Source organism: Lygodium microphyllum, unplaced genomic scaffold, assembly GCF_053477565.2.
Source record: "Lygodium microphyllum isolate KBCC unplaced genomic scaffold, Lygodium_microphyllum_v1.1.10 scaffold_91, whole genome shotgun sequence".
NCBI classification, from domain to species: domain Eukaryota; kingdom Viridiplantae; phylum Streptophyta; class Polypodiopsida; order Schizaeales; family Lygodiaceae; genus Lygodium; species Lygodium microphyllum.
In genome coordinates this window covers 187,321-206,605 of record NW_028229574.1, presented here as the reverse complement: position 1 = coordinate 206,605, position 19,285 = coordinate 187,321, and the positions used below count along the sequence as shown (strand labels likewise).

The 19,285-nt window shown below is 42.4% G+C and overlaps 1 protein-coding gene across 1 annotated transcript in view; it reads right to left on the bottom strand.

Annotated features, from left to right (window-relative positions):
- Window positions 1-14,072, bottom strand: part of LOC148008672 (vacuolar protein sorting-associated protein 32 homolog 1-like) — a 37,472-nt gene extending 23,400 nt beyond the window's left edge. The window contains exon 1 of the mRNA XM_087674091.1: window positions 13,718-14,072. Within this exon, the coding sequence (XP_087530217.1) occupies window positions 13,718-13,789 (72 nt within the window). The 5' untranslated portion in view covers window positions 13,790-14,072. The remainder of the gene's footprint in view (window positions 1-13,717) is intronic.
- Window positions 14,073-19,285: the final 5,213 nt, after the last annotated feature.

Sequence of the window (19,285 nt, the reverse complement as noted above, 5' to 3'; positions counted from 1 at the left end):
TTTCCAAAGAGGGTGATACTTCATGTTGGTATGCACAGATGTCGCCCTGGTTTGAGCTGCATGGCTTTAGCATGGACAAGTTACCCCCCCTTCCAGTACTCCCTTGATGCACCATCTCTTGATCTGAGCAGGTTAGAGATTCGCAAGATCATCAAAATGGATCTTACCCATTTGGATATTAGGCGGACATGGTTGATGCCAGGGAAAGAGCTAGGGACAAAGATGGCTTTCCACCGTGAGCATTTCCTTCATACTACAGATGATGGATTTATTGCTCGCCCGAGATACATGGACACCCACCTTTCCCATGGGATCAAAGTACTATTGGCCAGTTGCGCACCTCCTCACATCAGCTAGAGATTGAGACTGGCATATATAGATCCATCCCGTCGGAGGAGCGCATATGCCAGATATGCCAATTAGAGCCAAAGACAGAGGAGTATTATATCTGCCGTCTGCCCAACGTATTATGAGGTCCGTGGTCGTTTCCACTATCTTTTTAGAGACCAATTTGGACCACTGGATTTTACCGATCAGCAATGCCTTGGCCTCTTTCTTCTTGAGATACGACGGCTTCGTGACATGCATCTCAAGAGTACAGCTGCTCCAAGACATCGAGACCCTCCACAGAGGCAGCTCATAAACTTCTTTGCAAGGGAGACTCAGAAGACTTCAATACAATTACAGCCACAGTCCACACGAGAGCCTCTCTCACCACCACAATCCACACACAGGCAAGGAGTACCAAGTCTGAAACTTCTGGTTGGAGTGCAGAATTGACCATTTTAGCCTGCTGTAATTACTGGTTCAGACCTGTTCTGGAACCTGTTTTCAGCTCATACTGTTCCCAGTACTGTTCAGCCCACTATAATTACTAGTTCAGACCTGTTCTAAAACCTGTTTTTTCAGCTCATACTGTTCCCTGTACTATGCTCCAACATCTGTGCCAAGTGCCCCTTGATTCTGGCATCAATTAGGCTCTGAAATAACCTCTGAACAGTCCAGAATTTGTACTGATTTAGTGCTGTTTCAGACACCTGCTTGGTGAGGTTACCACCCTCACCTGTTCCTGCTTGTGGGCAGCAAACAACTGCTCCTATTCCTGGAGAAAGGAGGCTCTTGCCTCATGCAAAAACAGCATATTCCCACACAGTTGTACCTGAATCAGAAGAAAGGCCCTTGATTCTGAAGCATAACCATTCTGTCAGGGAGAAAGAGAGAGAGAGAGTAGGGAGTAAGCTCAAGCCTCTGTGCATCATGGACAAGGTAGGCAAGCTCTCAAATCTTCTCCATCAGCAACTATTCCTCCATCCTCTTCAAATGAGCCCCCAAAGACCCAGAAAACTGCACGCCAGCCCTCTTTAAAGAGGTAAGTGCACCAATTTGTGCCAAATGGCAGCATTGGAAGATATTTCCCGTTCTAACCTTCCGGTCTAAAATTCTCCATCCTTGGTGCAAAATTTGACCTCGGCACAGACCAGAGGATTAATCCTCGTGCAAAAATGAAGATAATGACGCGAACAGATTCTGGGGTCCAAAAATAGTAACTCCCTAAATTTTAGGAGTTGCTTCCATTGCATCCCCACTAGTCTTCTAACCATCTTTGCAGACTATGGCTACATCCAAATTTGCAGTGTAGCTCAACTGAAAGTGAATTTCCACTGATGACCCCGCATGGACTAATCTCTTGGAGATTTGTCCATCTTCACTTTGAACTAGTCTCTTCCAGGCTAGTCCTTCAACACACTTGTCCATATACACTTTCACAAGTCTCTTCCAAGCTTGTCAATCTACAGTGCCATCAGTCTCTTCCAGACTTATACTGGACCTTAACTGTCCAGTCTTGACTCACTAGACATTCCTGTCTGTTTCATATACTGGCCATGCAACTCGGGCGTTTAGATTTCAAGAGGGATCCTTCCAAAAAGAAAAACCAAATAAAGTATGTAATAAAGATATCAACAAAAAGGTAATAGTTGTCACAGTCTTGTGACATACCTCCCTCTCGAAATCGCAAACGTCCTCGTTTGCATGAATGTCATGCATGCTTCCAGCTAACCCAGTGAACTTACACTTGGCAGCACATGTACAACACATACATGCTATCAGTCAACATTGTGTACTAAACACACTGTTAACACATGTATGTTCTAACTGTGAAACATGGCAAACTATCATCATGTGACTCCACATCACTGTTTCCAAATATAATGGCCGGTACACCACAATGATATCCCCATAGTGGCAGATTCTGATTTGATAACTCCACATCACCCTGACTAGAGATCTAATGGCCGATACATCAAAATGATATCCCCACTGAGTCAATTCACAGAATACATACCCGATCGAGTAACCATTGTTACAACATGTATTCAATTCAATAGAAGTAAAAACTGTATTCTTGCAAGCAATACTTACTTCTTTAGCACTGAGAAAACCATATGGACACAATAAGTGTTAACCTGTACAAAATCTGTTTCTGTACATAATTTCTTTCTTGAGCAATTGTCACTTTGATAATCTATTTCAGCTTAGAGATAAGGGGTCAAGGTAGGTTGCAAGCGAAATGCTTCAAGGTAAAGTTCCAACACATTAGGTGACTCTGCAAGTTCACCTTCGTCCATCCACTTAGCATCTATAGCTAGATAGTTCTTGAACTTAACCAAATACCTTCTAGCAGCCTTGCCTTTCACCTTCCTTTCCTTGTGTGCCAGTACCTGTTCTGGAACAAGAATTTCATCAAGTTCCTCAACTTCGGGCTGTTCCTCAGCTGGCATATCTTCTGGTACATCACCCACATAGGGTCTAAGAAGACTTACATGGAAAGCATTATGAATCTTCCAATTGTCAGGCAATTTCAGCCTATAGCTGACATCACTAATCTTCTCTGTTACTTGAAAAGGCCCATAGTATCGCATACTAAGCTTAGTGAAAAGACTTTCCTTGCCTTTCCGCTTCTTTAAGCGTGCCTTTTCAAACCGCAACAGTACCCAATCACCAAGTGAATATATCGATTCACAAGGGTGATGATCAACAGCTTTCTTTTGCTTTGCCTGAGTCCTTTCAAGGGCATGCTTAACTTTCTGATACATTTCATCTATACTCTGCACATACTGATCTGCCTGAAAGATCTTATCCTTTGTATGCAAAATGGGAGGAACCTTTTTACCACCTTCAACAATTTCAAAAGGGGCTTTGCCTGTTGACGAATGCACAGTATTATTGTATGCATACTCGACCAAAGGCAAATACTACTCCCACTTTGACTTGTGCTCTGACACATAGCACTTAAGCAGATCCAAGACAGTAGAATTTGCCTCTTCTGACTGTCCATCAGTCTGTGGATGAAATGACGATGAGAACTTAAGCGTTGTGCCCATGTTCTCAAATATGCCTCTCCAGAATAGACTTGTCATCCGTGGATCATGGTCACTGACAATAGACTGTGGCATACCATGATACTTGAAAACATTGCACATAAACAAACGTGCCATCTGATCTGGTTTTATCTTCTTCCTGACAGGAATGAAATGAGCCTGTTTGCTAAACCTGCAAATAATAGTCCATATCCCATCATTTCCTATCTGTGTCCTTGGAAGATCAAAGATAAAATCCATAGCTATGCCTTCCCATGGTTTATCTGGAATAGGCAATGGCTGTAAAAGCCCCGGTGCTTTTTGCCTGTCAAACTTGACCTTCGGGAAAATCAAACAGTGCCGCACAAAAGCATCCACATCTCTTCTCAAAGTAGGCCAATAAAAGAATGTCTCTATTGCTTTGACTGTTGCATCGATACCACGATGCCCTGCATACGGTGGAGAGTGACTCTCTGTCATAACTTTCCGTCTCAATGGCATAGTCACACATAGTCTACGATGCATCAACATGAAACCATCCTTGAGAAGATAATGCTCATGATGTTGTCCATTGACAAGCTGATCAAAGATCCTTGCAAAATTTTCATCATCAGCATACTGTTCCTTCATATCATCAAGCTCATGATGATAAGGAATTAACACAGCTGAAATTTGTGGCTTTCTTGACAAAGAATCAGCCACAATATTCTTTTTGCCTTCCACATGCACAATTTGAAAATGGAACATTGACAAAAAGTTTGCCCAACGCATATGCTTTTCTGTCAGCTTAGTCTGAGTTAAGAAATAACGCAATGTCTGATGGTCTGTCTGGACAACAAAATCTGCCCCAAGTAGGTAGTGTTTCCAACAAGTAAGCGCATGAATCACAGCCAGCAATTCTTTCTCATAGACCTGCATAGTCTTCTCTGGCCCTCGCAAGATTCTGCTTTCATAAGCCACTACCCGGCCATCTTGCATTAACACTGCACCAATGCTATTGCCACAGGCATCACATTGGACAACAAATGACTTCCTAAGATCTGGCAGAATGATCACTGGACTAGAAGTCATCTTTTCTTTAAGAAGATTAAAAGCTGAAATCTCTTTCTATGTCCACTGGAAAGAGATTCCTTTCTTCTGTAAAGCATGTAAAGGTGAAGCAATCTCTGCAAAATTGCGAATGAACCTCCTGTAGTAGGAACACAAACCCAAGAAGCTTCTAACATCATGGACAGTCTTCAAATCTGGCCATGTTCTAATTGCTTCAACCTTAGCAGGATCCATTCGAACACCATCCTTTCACACTATGTGCCCCAAGAACTAGATTTCTCCCAAGAAGAACTCACTCTTCTTGCCATTGATAAGCAACCTATTACAGCGAAGCTCATCAAAGACTGCTTTCAAGTGTTCTCTATGCTCCTGTTCATTCTTTGAAAAGACAATCATGTCATCAAAGAATGTACCAACAAACTGCCTGTATGGACGAAAAATCCTGTCCATCATTCGATTAAACGTAGCAGGAACATTAGTAAGTCCAAATGGCATTACCAAGAACTCATAGAGACCAAACGTGGTCCTAAATGCAGTCTTATGCACATCCTCTCGCTTAATCATGATCTGATGGTATCCACTCTTCCAATCTATCCTGCTAAAAATTGACGCTCCTTCCAAACAGTCAAGGATGTCGTCAATTCTTGGAATGGGGAACCTGTTCTTGATGGTACTCTTGTTCAACGCTCGATAATCTATGCACATGCGCCAAGAGCCATCCTTCTTCTGTACTAAGAGCACTGGTGAGCAAAAGGGAGATGAACTTGGCTGAATCAGCCCTTTTCCTAACAGCTCATTCACCTAGCTCAATATCTCTTTCTGTTGGGCTGCACTAACCCTATACAAAGGTCTATTTGGTGGGCTACTGCCTGGCACCAAATCTATTGCATAATCCTCAGACCTCTCTGGTGGCAACTGTGATGGTAATGAGTCAGAAAAATAATCACCGAACTGAGACAAGAAAGCAGACCTGTCCATATTAAACATAGAGAAATTTGACTCTTCATTATCCTTGACATCACGTGCAAAAATCAAGTACGCAGAAAGATGATTCTTTATTATAGATGTAATGGCAGAAGCCGATACAGCAGGTGCAGACTCTCCTTTAAGCTTCACATCAAGCACATGAGTCTTTCCCCTATGTTCCAAAGTCAGTGTCTTGTTAAAGGCATCCAACACACCATGCTTTCTGAACATCCATGGCATTCCCAACAAGACATCACAGCCTTCAAGTGGCATGATATAAAATTCTTCTGCATCAACATAAGACTGTACATGAAGACGCAGCTTTCCAAGAATGGGTGTCACAGACTCTGAGTGGCCAGGACATGCCAACCCTGCCTCTGCTATGTACCCCATCTCATCTGCTCTGATGCCCAAAGTAGAAGCCAACTCTGGTGAGATAAAGTTTGCCTTAGCTCCAAGATCAAAGAAAATAATTACATGTTGATCCCTAACTTTACCCCAAGCTCTGCAAAGCTCATTAGCACCGAACACTGTTCCTGGTACATAAATCTAGTTTCCAGGCGCATAACCAGCCATACTCTGAAATACAGATCCACCTCCAAAGTATCCAATATGTACAGAGGTCGGTGGGAAAACCTGTGGTAAAGCCTGAAAACTGTTTCCCTGTCCATTTAAACCAACATTTGGCTACTGTAAAGTGGCGAGCTGAACTGGCAATGCTTGTGTAACTAGCGTTTCCGCCACCTGTTCCTGGACAGTCGGAACCAATCTTGGAGTCTCCATTGACTCCGCAAGCTGCCTTGGTGTTTCCACTGAATCTGCAACATGCTTACCCTTATCCTGGACCTCTACTAGATCCGAAATCTTTGCAGGTTGCCCAACTTGCTGTAAAGGAAGGGAAGGCTGCAAAAATGCCAAAAACCTTGGATTCTGCATCACTTGAGTAAACATACTCACAGCAGCAACTAATTGAGTCTTGAAAGTGTCTTCATCCATAGAAGAAGCCGTAAGAACTTGTGGCTCAACCATAGCAGGAGGAGTAACAAATTGTGGAGGTCTAGAAGACTCTCCCACCTCATGAACAACAGGGATCTCCTATGATGAAGACGCTTCCTCTCTGGTGTCTTCCTTTGTATCAGGCATAATGCACAATTCTGTGTCTTACACCCAAACAAACCCTGGCTCACTCTTTAGGGAAAAAGTGATTCGATCCCGGCAATGGAACCATGAAACCGGCCTGTTCACTGGGAAGGGCGGTAGTGTACAACCAAAATATATAAATGCTTTCACCCAATTCACAGTCGCCCACTTTACCTGAACTTAAAGACACAGAATCAAGAAGACATACAGGAAGCTAGAATGCTCCTGTTGTGAAATAGACACCCTGTTGGCCCCTAAGTTAGGCGCCCCTTGCGGTATTTCTTTATTTTTAAAAAGAGAGAAAGTACAATGAGCTGTCTTTCACCTATTCTGGGTGAAATTTAGCAGCATAACAGTACAATTACTGACCCAAAACAAGTTGACCAGCAGGGGAAACTATGCCCAAGTCTGAAACTTCTGGTTGGAGTGCAGAATTGACCATTTTAGCCTGCTGTAATTACTGGTTCAGACCTGTTCTGGAACCTGTTTTCAGCTCATACTGTTCCCAGTACTGTTCAGCCCACTGTAATTACTGGTTCAGACCTGTTCTGAAACCTGTTTTCAGCTCATACTGTTCCCTGTACTATGCTCCAACATCTGTGCCAAGTGCCCCTTGATTCTGGCATCAATTGGGCTCTGAAATAACCTCTGAACAGTCTAGAATCTGTACTGATTTAGTGCTGTTTCAGACACCTGCATGGTGAGGTTACCACCCTCACCTGTTCCTGCTTGTGGGCAGCAAACAACTGCTCTTGTTCCTGGAGAAAGGAGGCTTGCCTCATGCAAAAACAGCATATTCCCACAGCTGTACCTGAATCAGAAGAAAGGCCCTTGATTCTGAAGCATAACCATTCTGTCAGGGAGAAAGAGAGAGAGAGAGTAGGGAGTAAGCTCAAGCCTCTGTGCATCATGGACAAGGTAGGCAAGCTCTCAAATCTTCTCCATCAGCAACTATTCCTCCATCCTCTTCAAATGAGCCCCCAAAGACCCAGAAAACTGCACGCCAGCCCTCTTTAAAGAGGTAAGTGCACCAATTTGTGCCAAATGGCAGCACTGGAAGATATTTCCCGTTCTAACCTTCCGGTCTAAAATTCTCCATCCTTGGTGCAAAATTTGACCTCGGCACAGACCAGAGGATTAATCCTCGTGCAAAAACGAAGATAATGACGCGAACAGATTCTGGGGTCCAAAAATAGTAACTCCCTAAATTTTAGGAGTTACTTCCATTGCATCCCCACTAGTCTTCTGACCATCTTTGCAGACTATGGCTACATCCAAATTTGCAGTGTAGCTCAACTGAAAGTGAATTTCCACTGATGACCCCGCATGGACTAATCTCTTGGAGATTTGCCCATCTTCACTTTGAACTAGTCTCTTCCAAGCTAGTCCTTCAACACACTTGTCCATATATACTTTCACAAGTCTCTTCCAAGCTTGTCAATCTACAGTGCCATCAGTCTCTTCCAGACTTGTACTGGATCTTAACTGTCTAGTCTTGACTCACTAGACATTCCTGTCCATTTCACATACTGGCCATGCAACTCAGGCGTTTAGATTTCAAGAGGGATCCTTCCAAAAAGAAAAACCAAATAAAGTATGTAATAAAGAAATCAACAAAAAGATAATAGTTATCACAATCTTGTGACACCTAGGCCTCAACGCACACACCAACGACACCTTCATAGGCAGATACAGGGGATTATTGCTCGGGCTAAAGCTAGGCCCTCCATACCCACATGAGATTGTACCATTTGGAGCTCATTGTTACTAGATAGAGCTCTATGTTTTACACATAGCCATAGTTAGTTTCCTTTCTTATTTTGCTTTGTGCTATATATTTTGGCCAGACAGTTGTACCATCATACACATGATCGTAACTCATGGTCTCATAGGTCATTTTGGCCTTTTGTAGACATTAATATATCATTTCATTTCTCTCTCTCTTCTCTCTGTGTTTACTCTCTCTCAATCTTGGTCCCACGCTTCCACATCGTTGCACTCTGACAACAAGGTAGTGGCAATCCTCAATTGAGGCAGTGGCGAGGCTAGACCCACACTGCCACTAATCATCATCACAATCGACAATGTTCTCAATGCCAAAGGGCTTGTCTAACTAGTCTACAAAGACCCACATCATCTCCATAGAGACATTTAAGACTACAAGTCTTGTCCATATCTACGAGTTGCCTCTTGACAAGGTGACTACAAAGGCCCACTCATCACAGCCTTGTACTTCAGCTACTCCTTGGATCATAGATAATGGAGCTACTCATCATATGACCCACATCACGAACATTTTTCTTTCTTGAGCCCTTGCAACCGTGCAGATCTGAGTTAGAAACAAATCCTTAATGATGATTCAACCTCACAATCACATTAGTTTTGCCATTGACCAAGGCTTGGATCACCCTATCGTTGGAAATAAAGGGCCACTGTGCCTTTTATATGTGCACGGGTACCCTTAGCACTTGTACTTTACATATATCTATCTCGAAAACCTAAAAGAGGTACACTATTGTACTCACACATCGTGCATCTCTCTCTACTACTGCTCACGTTTTTCTCCATCTGTCATCGTCATCACTAACCATTGCATCTCCACTACGCATTGAGCATTTCAAACTGGTATCAGAGCATCGATTATCACAAGTGCACTTCTTGGAGTCCATTTGAGCTATGTCAACTCTTCCCATGCGAAGAAAACAAGAAGTCGTCTTCAGATCTAGTCAAAGGCAATCACACAGGTCACTAGGAGCGATATGCAAGTCACGCAAGTCAAGGTCGCAAGTCATGCAGGTCACCAAGAGCAATCTATAGGTAACCAAGAGCAATCCACGGGTCACGCAAATTAGGTGCAAGTCGCAGGTTGCAGTCAATCGCAAGTCGTAGGTCATGGAGGCAGTCAAGTGACTCAAGCAACAACCTCCACATCAGCTCAGGACAAACAACAAATTGTCCCAAGTCACGCAACAATTTACGTTTTTTCTTAATTTAAAAATTCACGTTTTTTTTCCTTCAAAGGTTCATCTTTTGGCAAATTTTGAGGGCTATCACACGTGTGTAAGCATAGATTGACGAATCTCAAAGATTGTGCATGCATTTACTCCCAAAATTTAGGGCTTTTGACATATGCTAGGATTTTATTCTGCTGAGTAAAATTTGTGAAATTTGCACACATTAGGGTCTCAAAAATTGGGGCTTTTCATGTATTTGTGAAAATTACATAGTGACAAGTACAATTTCCTGAAATTTTGGCACATCGAACCCGATGCAATTCACAGCTTTTGCAAGATTTGCAAAATTTATATCAAATTTGGTCTTGATATGCACTTACACTGCAATTTCTATGCAAATTGAGCACATTGAACATCTCTTCTTCGAGAGGGAAAACCAACAGTGGCAAGAACTCACAAGATACGAAGGCAAGCCAAAACAAGGATAACACCACTTCCTCCAACGGAACCAAAGAAACAAGACCCCTTTGGCAGCAAATTTCTAAGAAAAATAGATTTTGTACACATTGCCAGAGATCAAGCCATGTGGACGAGAAGTGTCGTACCAAGGCCCAAGGTCTTTCTCCTAGAAAACCACCGCAAACTATTGTGATTGCCCCCACTCCGATTGGCTAGTTCAATGGAGCTACACCTGCCACCGGTACACCATCTACTCCATTTGCCCCCGTGGCTACTAGACATCCAGCACATAGACAGCCTCAGTCACCTATCTCCTTCACTACTCCTAAAAGATTGGTTGATTGATCTACTAGTGGCTCACATATCGCACTCTATGAATCCATTCCAAGGGCATCCATTGCACCTTCTAGAACCACTTTTCCACCTTGGCGTATACGATGGTAGCCACACACTAAGCCTTTTCCTTTTTAGACTTCTGCTACATACTTACATACTCATTACATTGCACTTACCTTTGCTTTCTTTTATTTTCAAATTTGTTTTTTGGAGCATCTCACTACTCACCTCTGCGCTTGCAATTTTTTCCTCTTTTGCAAGGTTTTGTATTTCAATGTCGGGCTAACATACAAGCTTGCACCAATCCTTACTGAGCTAGAGAAAGGAGATGCGCACCATTCCTTTCATGGTTCCATCTACTCAGAGTTTTGCTCTTCTACCAACATGGAGGCTTCCCCTCCCATAGCAGATCATGCAACATCTCTCTTGATGCTATCATAGCGGTGACTTCTATCCTTGCTCTTCCACTAGGGACTCTTCATCATCTTCATCCACACAGTTCTCCACGCCACACGAAGACCGACATCATCAGGCTTCTCTTCCTTCTTCAGCATTGACATCCAAGTTGAGAAGGGGTTCCTACTCTTCTTGGTATTCTACAGGTTTCGGCACTTGTCTTCGACATCAACCTTCTCCCCTATTGTACCTTTCCCTATGTATTGCATGATTTCATCATCTTTGTACTAGGGCGCTTGAGCAAGTGAACAACTTTCCCAAGAGGGACACTATCCAAGTGACACCTACTGCATGAGCATTCTTCAACATATAGCATACTATACATCTTATTGTGCAGAGCACCACTAGACGGATCCTAAGCTATTTTCATCGGCGGACTACACCACCATCCTTCTTCACATGATAATACTTCATCACCTTTCCCTCGTCATCAACATCCTTAAGTGGTTGGGTAAGCTTGTATTGTTTTGTGATGTGTTGGATGTACCATCTCTACTCCCCTCTTCTAGGTCACTATTACTTAATTGGCCCACCACTCCTAAAAAAATTTCACCACCAAAAAAAAAAAGTTCAATGTGGTTCCATCCGCCTTTGTAGGGCTTGGTAGACCACTAGGCAGCCAACGGCACCTTTCATCCAATGCCATGTCCTCTCTGGGGTGACTACTTGGACTCCCTTGGTAAGATAATCATCACCTCCGTAGTCTTGGTAGGCCACTAGTCAGTCAATATGCACCCTTTCTCTGATGCCCTAGCTGCTTTGGGAGGGCTGCCTTGGGGTAAACATTACTAGCCTTCCCTAATAAACTCAATTTTGGGCCTGAGAGGGGGTGTTGAGCTAAAACACGCTTTACAACTGATTAGCATTTTTAAACAGCCCCAAAACACACTTAATTAATGAAAAATAAAAATTTGGTACGTGAGTCCCACTAGTCCCCCAAAATCTTAATTTTTAGGGCACCCCGTTAACATCTATAAATAGATAGGTTGCCCACCATTCACCCTCATCCCTTCAGCCTAGATTCTTGCTCCTCTGCTACATTTGGTCCATCTGCCATTGCTAGCTCACAAACTGCCTCCTCCGTGCATTCAACTCACCATCAACCAAGCAACAAGCGGCACCGCTCCTTCGTCATCAATCATCAGCCCTGCAGTCTACATTCGGCCTTTTTCACCCCTCTATAACAATTGGCAACCATTCTCTCCCTGTTGGCAACCATCTTCTTCCTATTGGTAGCCATCCTACAACTGCATTTGCAACTTCCCTGCTGCCACTCTTTGCTCCAAGCACCTTCCCTCCTATCGCCTCAGTCATCTAACCCTTCCGTGATCAATGCTTGGTGTTTTCCTTGACTTCCACACTCTGACTAGTGGTCACTACACTTGGAATCCGTTGCCAATGGACATCACTCTCCGACATTGCATTGCTCTACCCTCGAGCATTCTGTACACTCTTACATTCATTTATAGCATTCATTCACTTTAAAGTTTCTTCTCTCTATCATCTATGTTCATCTCTATGTTTGAGTTTTGAGTTTTTGTGTTTTGCGTTTTGCATTTAGAGTTTGAGTTTTGCTTATCTCTATTTAAGTCTTTGTGTTTCAATCTTGGTCATACATATTGTGTTTCCTCAGTGTAAACCCTAGCATATCTTCACAAGCATTGTATATTCAGTATTCAATCATTCATTCAGATTCCACTGTGTTCATTGTCTCTAAGCTACCCTAACCCTTATTGTGTTCTTTTGAGTTTATGCTTTGTCGTACACTTTCATTTATGTTTCTACATTAAGGTGTTTCTTCACATACCCCAACTTCAAAGGTGCTTCTCTAATGTAATGTAGAGCACTTCTATAAGAAAACTTGACTATTTGGGAAATACTTTTTTAAAAGTATACTCCTGGCAAAAATTCTAAGTTTGCAATTTCACTATAACCATTAGTTTTGGGGGTAATATGAAGGGAAGTTCTTGTGTTCTTAAAGGAATCTCCAAAATAAACAGGTGGTAAAAGACTCTGGTTGTATGCAGACTTTATTCTACAAAACTTCAAGCTACGTACATTTGACCCATTTGACCAGCACCATTATATTCCTTCCCATGAATAAAAGACACCATATTTGCAAACTGTCAAATTGATGTCTCTTTGTACATGTTTCAGTACCCCCTTCAACAAAAACAAAAACAAAAAAAGCACAAATACACTCACACATGCACTCATGAAACAATGGATGGACACAGATGGGTGCAAGCATGTGAGAGAAAATGCAGTCGCTCCAAAATACTTATTATTACTGCTGCATATTAAGACTGAGCTACAATGGAACAAAGGGAGAAGGCCGGAGGGCTGAGAATACAGGAAATTAAGGAGAACATGAAGGTGAGGTTTTGAAATGGAAAGGTCCTCATGAACGGCGGACGGTTGGTTTGTTGCCCACTAGACCAACTCCAATTACTGCCATGTGCCTTGTGCATATGCTCACAGCAGTGATGATATGGCCCTGCCCTCCTTGCTATCTGTGCTGCCCTTCCCACCATCTTTGCCCCTACCAAAGATTCCAAAAGGGAATGATGCAATGTGGACCAACATTCATCTTTTTAGCAAACATTAGTTTCACGGTAGATGGGCAAATATCCACTGATGTACACAATACGCACTTCCATCGTATACTGCAGCAATGGTGCCTCAGATTAAGGCATACACACTAATATGTGACTGCAGCAATGTGCACTCATAGTGGATATATAAAACTTCTCAGGAAACACTCGCAATATAAAATATCCATGGTGTACACAAGCGTATTTCCACAGCATCATCTACATAATCACATACTCCTACTGCAACAACAATACCCCTAACCAAGATGACACAGCAACACGTGAGTGCAGCATTAAGCACTGATGGAAGGTACATTAAACTTGTCAGGAAATTCTAAACACTCCTTATGCTCATTCATACGCTATCCAACGAATCAATTTTGTCCTTTTCTGGAGCTCTTACCTCGTTTAGTTTGTCTAAGGTAGCCAAAGTTGCAGGCTCCTGTTTAGGCTTCCCAAACAGTCTTGTGAACATCTTTGGCAGATCCTCAGTCTTTCGCTTTCACAGGTGCTTGCCAGAAGAAGGGGATGATTTTCGGCAGATCCTCTCTCTCTCTCTCTCTCTCTCTCTCTCTCTCTCTCTCTCTCTCTGTGTCTGTGTATTCACTTGCACAGGCGCTTGCCAGAAGGGCGGATCTTAATGATGCTGAAGGGAGTCGGCCGTCGATCTGCTGAACTTTTTGTTCCTTCGAATTATTGGAAGCCTTAAGAGGGCGGCCGACCGAGGAAACGCAAACCTGGTTTTGACGTCAATTAACGCTTTTTCCTTAAAAGCAGCTTAACTAGTGCCCTTATTTAGCACTCTCTAGGATAACAGCCATGCCACACGCAAGTTCTCCCCCTCCCGTCCTTGAACTTGCCTTGGTTCCAACTGATTGTTGAGGTCTCAATGGATTTAATCATTAACCCACTAGCAATCCAATTATACATATGAGTGCTATAGTAGCCATAATCCATGAACATCAATATATGAGTGATAACTATTAACCCAAAAGTGAATTGAGAAATAACCTATAATTGACATAAGAGTCCCGATGAATGTTGAAAGGTCACCTATGAGTGTTGAATACCTACATTGGCAACATACAATCAATCAAGAGATGGACAACAATATGATTAGCATGGACCCCATGGATGTTGATGTGAAAGAAGGAGAGAATGTGTCAGAAGAAGGAAAACGAAAGTTGCACTATAAATGACTAAAGTCCAACTTCACTCTCGCAAGTCATGTCACATAATTAGAACTAATCAATGCACCAAGCTGCATGTCCATCACACTTCACCAAATGGACTCACACACATTTTCCTACACACATCATGGCTCTAAAGGGGCCGGATGTGTACATTTAACTTGTAATACAAATTTTTCCCCATGTGAGGCACCATGGGAATAAACAATGAGTTACAGCCCCTCCACTCCTTCACCCCCTTTCTCCTCCCCATCTTGCATGTACTCCTCATTCCTCTATTCACCCCTCTCCTATGCCTTAACTACTCAATAGTTTCTCCACCCCCTCCACCTTGTTGAAACCCCACCTATCCCTCTATATACACTTACCTCTCTCCAAACCCTCCTTATTAAGACCTCGATTATCCCCTAAATCCTTGCCAATCCTCTCCTCTAAGGCCTTCTACCCTTTGTACTCCCTTCTATCTCCACCTACCCCCTCCTCCATCCACCCACTTGCCCCCCTCAATCTTTGCCTACCCACTCTATCCTCCCACTTATCCCTTCCATCCCTGCCCCCCTCTTTCCCCACCTATTCCCCTCCTCTATCCTAGCTACCCCTTTTATTCCCATCGAGCTCCATGTATCCCCTATAGCCCTACCTACCTCCATCTTCTATCCTCAACAATCAATCTCTATCCCCACATAGCTTCCCTATATCCCTACCTACCCCACTACATGCATGTCTATTCCTCTTTACCCTTGCCTAACCTTGCCTATTGTCTTTCCACCTACCCCCTCTACTTCATCTCTATCCCCGCTTACCCCCTCACCACCTACTACCCTTCCTCTATCTCTACCTACCCCATTACTACACGAGTGTGTTATTTTTGCGAGCTTTCGATTTCATGCTTTTGTAATTGAAATTGATTTTTCGAGCTTTTTCAAGCTTGCAACAAGACATATACTATCCAGAATTGAGAAGTTGCGGTACAAAATTCTAGAAATTTTCCAAGATTGCTACACCCAAAACTTCTGCATCACCCAAAAAGAGTGCAATATCTAGAAAGAGTATGGGCAACCTTCCTCCAGTGAGCAATGAAGAACTTCTGTATCTCCCAAAAAGAGTACAATATCTAGAAATTTTCTAAGATTGCTACACCCTAATCTTCTTGCAACAAAAAAGGACATGCCACACCCTACTAATGTGAGCATGATGACAAGTGGGCCAAAACAATGAATGAGTTATGCTTATTTCTAGGCTTTCCACATGACAAGGACATATCTTACGTGATTGCCCTAACACAAAGGCAAGGTCAGTGGGAGTTAGTGCAGGCTAATGTATAACCATGTGCTCCTTAGGTCGAAGGCCAAGTATGTGCACGTACACATAATACATATGTTTGCAGGCAAGAAATGCCTTTTGGGTAGATTCTCTTCTTTGAAAATCAAGACAAGTACACCTAGGATGTTCTTTGATGTGCACATCATAACAACTCTCTGTCAAGTCTCGAAATATTGAATGTTGCCTCTCAAGTTTCACTATCGCCTCCAAGAAGGTTGCAACCATGCAAGCAGCTACCTCTATTCTCTTTTGTGTGTCTTTGGAAATTCCATGCCTCCACTTGTGTCTCCTCCCACTTGAACCACCCTTTACAAAAGTAAGAGGCTTTCTCTTCTCATTCTTTGATGGTGTTGCAAAGCAGGTAAACTTGAAAATAGTATGTTTTAGACTACTACACTCTTCCTTTGATATATTTGTCCCTATATTAACTGGCCACAAAAAAGGAACTATTGGTGATACTATCACTTGTTTCTGCAGTGTTTGTATGTGTGATGTCATGATTGCAAAATCATATCCATTGTGCAATGATCTTGTCATTATAAGCTCTCTCGAACCAAAAGCATGGTGCGACTAGCCCCACTTGTCGACTTTGTAACTTGTTGCTACACCTCTTTCTACCCTCCATACCAAAACATTTTCTCACACAGTTAGGTGGCATCCTTCGTAAAGCCCACTCCTCATGCGCCACTTCTACCTCTTTTACATAAGTCAATGTTCCTACATTTGGCACATTTACTCCACTTTCCAAGGGCTTGACTAGTATCTCTTCATTCTTCTCAGCATCCTGAATATATATCTCTTCCAACTCACCATCATCAAACTGTATAATTCGTGGCCAACCCCTATTTTTCTTTTGCCTTGACTCAATCACTTATCCTGGCTTGTGGGAACTTGCAGTTGCTTCACTTCCCTTCTTTTTTCTATGCACAATCTCCCTATCACCTTGCATTGTGGGCTCCTCATACAAAGGACTGCCAACTACAACACCTTGCAATGCACGCGCAACAAAGGCAGGATTTGGGGATTTCCTTTTGCTAGCATTAGCCATCAAAGAGTCCATTGAAGGCTCATATCCAAAATACCTACTTGTGATATGGCGCCCAACCTCTTTGCACATTGGATATATGCATTCAAGACATCACTAACACATGCATCATAGAGTGATATCTTTCGTTTTCCACCTTCACCTGCTAACCAGCTAGCATGGATGCTTTCTGACAAGTTTATGCTCGGAATCTAAGCACGTTCCCAGAGACTTTTGTTATCCTATAAAGTCAAACCCAAGAACAAAGTTAGTGGCTCTCTCCATTAGTATATTGTGTAGCAATTCTTTTAATGAGCTAAGAAAAATAGCAGACCTACATGAGATTCAATTCTTCCCCAATGGGTAATTCTTTGCTGCCACCATTTTAACCACCCATCCAAAGCCTTAATGTTATCCTTGTTTAAATTTTGTGCCCACCAATCTCGTATAGCAGAGGCGTGAAGCGATGCCTATTGACTTGTCATTGCTAGCCTCCATGCTTCACACATTTCAATGTGATGCATTTGTTTATCTATAGTGACTAATTTCTCGGTATGCCTTTGTAAACTTTGCTCCTTATGAAAAAGACAAGAGCACTCTCTCCCTTCCATTATGTTATGCGATCCTCCATTGTATACAGCCCTTACTGCTAACCAATTTGCACTTGCCTCATTGGACATGAATCCAACAAAGTCAGGAGGATCATGACCACATCAAACCATGACGAAATTCAGATTTTTCCAAAACAAGATTTGAGACTCTTCATCCTCCTCTTTAAATTCACATATTGCAATTACCTGCAATGCTCTCATGCTAGTTGATGATTGATACATTAGCATGGTATTTGCTAGCAACAATTCAATTTTAATGTAAGCTATAACAATGTTACCACATACCCAGGATCATAAATAGAACAAGACATTGTTGCCCATCCATCAACCCTATGGGTGTTATCAAAGTGCACCCATGCACTTCGTAGATCTCTGGTTCATGTTCGCCTCATACGATTCACTAAGTCCACCCTTGATGTTGGTCCCTTAGTGGACATTTTAAACAAGAAGCACTTCTCCTTGGCATCACCTTGCCTAGGAAATCTACTTCCATGGAAAAATGGAAAGACACAACGTCTTTGCAAAACAAGTATGTTGTCAAACCCATCACCAATGACCTAAACTTGATTAGCTCTCTCTTGTGAAACAATACCTTTGAACCTGTGTGTTTGCTAGATGGTTATTTTAAATGTAAGGCATACAACATTAGTACAAAGTAATGATACACAAGCTTACCATTTATTTTGCACCAATGGCATAATTTCTTCTAAAAAATGATTAAGATCCACCTCAATCGCCTCTGATCCATCTTCTTTTGTCAAAGATTCAAACAACATCTATCGAGTAACTAGCATCTGTATTTTTCATGGGCCTCCCTTTTTTATTTTTAGGACTATGCTACCTTTTCAATGGTTGCTCTCTTTGTGCCCTGTTGAACATCGTGAGCATGCTCCCCAACATGGATCACCAACCGTGTCATTGTAGGGTCTAGTGGCAACACATAATAGATTGAGCATCTGAACGGCTATACAACTAACAACCTTTTGACAACAGTGACATGTTATCATGGAGTTTCCCTCACTCGCAGGATATCCCATGCTCACCTATCAATCTAAATGATCATGGAAAAAAACATCATTTTATCTTCTCTCAGTTATGTAGTAAGGACAAGTTACCCTGGGGCATTGAAGACTTCTAAGACAATAGCTCAAATGCACTGTGCACTCTATTGCCATATTTGTTTGTGAGGGTCGTGACCAATGGTGACCATCATATTTTTGTTCCATACCCATCGTTCATTTCTTACTGTGTGTAGCTGGAAGCTCAAAAGCAATCATACCATTATACTCACTTGGGAGCTCATCCACCTTTTGCAGAGATCCACAAAGTGCTAGTAAATTTTTCAATCTAACTGGCCTAGCTTTCTCCTCAATGAAGGCCACAATGGACTTATCATAGGAAGACACATCCTTGCTTTGGCTACCCACATGCAACTCCTCCTCAATATTTGTGTCATGCATCCCTGTGTGCACACCTTTGTCATTGTATTCAGCTTTTGACATTATCACTTGGTCAACATCCTTGCTATCATTTGAGGGTATATCAAGATACACTAGAGTTGACTTGCTACCAATACCACATTTTATTGACTCGATACCATCAAATACATACACACAATCATTTGAGTGCATGATGGAGTAGGTGATTGATAGTGTGCTACTTACTAATCATGAAGTGTGCATGCCCTTCATGATCCCATCTTGGAGACACATTGACCTTGTTTGCTCCACCTTCATGCTCTACGACGGCTTGCAACCCTTGAAATTTTTGTGTTGGAGACAATAGATTGTACAGGTAGTTCTCAGTCAGAACAAGCTCTCCAT